At 48.5% G+C, this 3260-nt stretch overlaps 1 protein-coding gene across 1 annotated transcript; it reads right to left on the minus strand.

Annotated features, from left to right (window-relative positions):
* Positions 1-249: 249 nt before the first annotated feature.
* Positions 250-2633, minus strand: LOC124680857 (E3 ubiquitin-protein ligase SRFP1). The gene is made up of 12 exons (XM_047215895.1): positions 2258-2633; positions 2055-2142; positions 1887-1925; positions 1762-1794; positions 1591-1668; positions 1477-1520; positions 1192-1232; positions 1026-1108; positions 838-929; positions 655-724; positions 507-545; positions 250-397 (listed from the first exon to the last, which is right to left on the minus strand). The coding sequence occupies exons 1-12, from the start codon at positions 2308-2310 to the stop codon at positions 269-271; spliced, it is 789 nt and encodes a 262-aa protein (XP_047071851.1). The 5' UTR covers positions 2311-2633; the 3' UTR covers positions 250-268.
* Positions 2634-3260: the final 627 nt, after the last annotated feature.

A 3260-nucleotide genomic window follows, 5' to 3' on the forward strand; every position in this document is an offset into this window, starting at 1 on the left:
AAGTCCTTACCAAAAGTGCCCATATTTGAGCAGGAATGCACGAACTGACTGGTGGTGGCGTTTTTCATTAATTCGTTCTCTAATCTCCTTCCTGTCAAATTGGCGCCGTAGATACATATAAATCGGTACCGTATGTAATGATTCTGCGCAGTTCATGTTGGACTGGAATTAACAATAGTACATCAATCGCGGCTACTAAATATAATCATAATCTTCACTGAGAAGCGACATGATCGACGAAGCAATATGCAGGTGTCGATCGGAGCTACTAGGCCGGGAGCACCGGGGGAGCGACCCTGCAGGTGTTGTAGGACTGGCAGTGGCAACACTTCCTCTGCCCTGCCATGCCCGGGTACACTCGCGTCGTGTCCCTGCAGTCGTTGCACACGATCCAACCCTGCACCAACCAACAAACACATGCCAGGAGTGATGGCATCAGAGAGCCACTAGATTTATTTCACTGGGTACTGCATTACTAGCAGCAAATGTGTCATCTTGCAACTGACCTTTCCCATGTAATCCGTGCGCAAGAAATTCGCCTCAATCTGAAAAAAGAAAAGATCTGGTCACAAGAATTTGTACTAGTGAAATTTGAGACGAAATCGAATCATGCTGATGTTGTGGATCAGAAAATATACATGATGACATACTTACCTCGGCGTCCAAGGCACTCAAGAACTTTTCCATGTCAAAGATAGACATGGAGCACATGGGGCAAGTGAACCTGCAAGCACGGATAGCATTATCTAAGCAAGATAAACAAGATCACACGAAAGGGATGGATTCCTTGTGGGAGTAAGGGTAGGGGGATTGATAGACAGGCATGGGCGCGATTACTTGTCGTGCTTCAGCATCTCGTGGAAGCACTGCAAGTGCATCGTGTGCCCGCATCTCAGCACGGACGTCTCCCTCAGAGAATCGAACAGGTACTGCATTTGCAAGTACAGTATTCGAATGAGAAGAAGATAAATAAGAAGACAATTGGTCATCAAAAACTTTGATTTGTGAACCGTGACAGGGCACACCTCGTAGCAGATTGGGCAGTTGTTCTTCATCGAGTCCTCAATGCAGCGATGCTTGTCGCGGAGAGTGACCGAGTAGCACGATCCTGTGGCGCCACCGGATAGATGCAAGTTGGAATCAGACCAAACCATCCAGGTTAGGATTGGATGATCGATGAAAGGGGCTTACCGCACTTCTGGCAGTGGAAGAACTTTTCCTTCCCTCCAACTCTGCAGAAATGCAACAGTTTCAGTCAGCTCGGCAAAGTTGACGAGTGCAGTTCAGGGCGATAGGTTGTCAAAAGTACAACTCAAATTGGAGTTACCACTTAAGTCAACTCCCTAGATTCTAGAATTTCATTTACATCCCTTAACAAACAACACTAGGTCATGCTTAACTGCTTATCCCCAAAAAGAAGTTGCATATGAAACTGGACAGAAACAACAAGGTTTCAAAATTGCGGGGGAAACATACCTGCAGATGCCGCAGTCTTTGCAATGGTATTGCTCCTTGTCAACCTGCAGAAGAAGAGCAAGATCTCATGACGCAACCCCCACCAAATCCATCAAGAGGGAAAGGGAATCTCACATCGTCGTCCAAGAATTTGCACGCCCTGCAGAAGTACTCCCCCATGCAGACGCCGCAGTTGCTGCACACTTGAGCGATCTGATCACCAGAATTCATCCAAAATTCATAACCCAGTAAACAGAAGGGAGAGAAAAAAAAAAGGGTACTGCTACAATCGGAACGAAAACTGACCGGCTGCTCGGTGTCACAGACGAGACATATAACCTGCAACGTAAAACGGTTGCTCTGTTACTAGTTGAAAGCAAGAAACAAGATGAGCATTAAGAAGCATACAAGTAGCAAGAGAAGAAGCGCACCGATTCAACGGCATGTCGGTCGAGCTCGTGCCCGTCTTTCTAAGCCCAATCCAAGAAGAAGAAAGATGTTGACGAAAAAGCAGAGAAAGAAATGTCAGGATCAGAGAGAGCATGATATGAGTCGAAGCGAGCAGAAGAGAGCAGAGTAGAGGAGCAGAGCGGAGAGACCGTGGACTCGTTGTGGCAATGGCGGCAGTTGAAGACGTCGTTGCAGCAGGGCGCCCGGATCCTGCACCGCCTCCGGTAGTGCTTGCATCTGCACGCATGACGAAGCAGCAGCAGTCTCCGGTCAGTCAGCCGCCCATCGATAGAACAGAGGAGACGCTCTATATCGAACAAAGGATAACACACGATACAAACAAGAGACATACCCGAACCCCATCTTGCCGAAGCCGCGGCGAGCCTCGTCGAGCTCCATGTCCATTGGCGGTGTTCTTGTCTCGGCTCGGCGGCGGCGGCGGCGGCGGCTTGGAGATCTGGCCTGGGGGGGGAGGCTTCTGCTTGTGTTGGCTGTTGCCGCGCTAGGATGAGGAGAGTGTATTTTTATACTGCTATACACTAGTGTCTTGCGTGCGTAGCTACCGAGAGTGGCTCTGGGGTGTTACCGAGAATGGCAAGAAACAGGAGTTGGGGATTGGGCCGTGGTCCTTGAGAATCAGACGAGAGACAGGCGCTGTAAAAGGGCAATTCTATACTACTACTAGTGCGTACGTGATGTTCTTTCTCAGGTTCTTGTTGGGAGGCAGAGACACAATCACTCTGATGTGCAATTGTTTTTCCATGTCTTCACCTTTCATCATCCTCTTCTCCTTCTTCTTCTTCTTCTACGGTTGTAGTACCGGTAAGTATGGGTGTTGCTTGTGTAGGTCAGAGAATCTAGATAGGCCTACTACTCTTTTCTTTAACTTATCATCAAGAAACTCGAGATCCAGGAGCCTTTGCGCTTCTTTCTCCGCCCTTTTCTTTATTCAGAGAAGAAGAATTTATTTGTTGTCAACAGCGTCGCTTTGTTAGGGGCGGGAGGTGGTAGCGTGTGGGCAAAAAAAAGGAAAATCAAAGCTGCGTGGTGCGTCCTTCCATTCCGAAGCATCAAGATGACGATTCTTTGCTCCTCCTGCGGGTCACTGAATTCTAACTCGACAGCGTACGCGTCAACCCCTCCGAATTGTAATGTCACTTCAACGCAGTCTGGTGGTGGTGTGTACGTCAACAACGGGACGGCTCCATCAATTGGGGCTTCAACTAAAAGCCTCCATCAGTCCCGTGCTTAGGGCATTTGGTGCGACCCAAACTTCTAAACGAGGCGGTTTGTTTTGCTCCATATGGATAGGAGGCCTAGTTTGTTCAAAGAAGATAGGAGGCCTCGTGGGACGA

Source organism: Lolium rigidum, unplaced genomic scaffold (assembly GCF_022539505.1).
Source record: "Lolium rigidum isolate FL_2022 unplaced genomic scaffold, APGP_CSIRO_Lrig_0.1 contig_30022_1, whole genome shotgun sequence".
NCBI classification, from domain to species: domain Eukaryota; kingdom Viridiplantae; phylum Streptophyta; class Magnoliopsida; order Poales; family Poaceae; genus Lolium; species Lolium rigidum.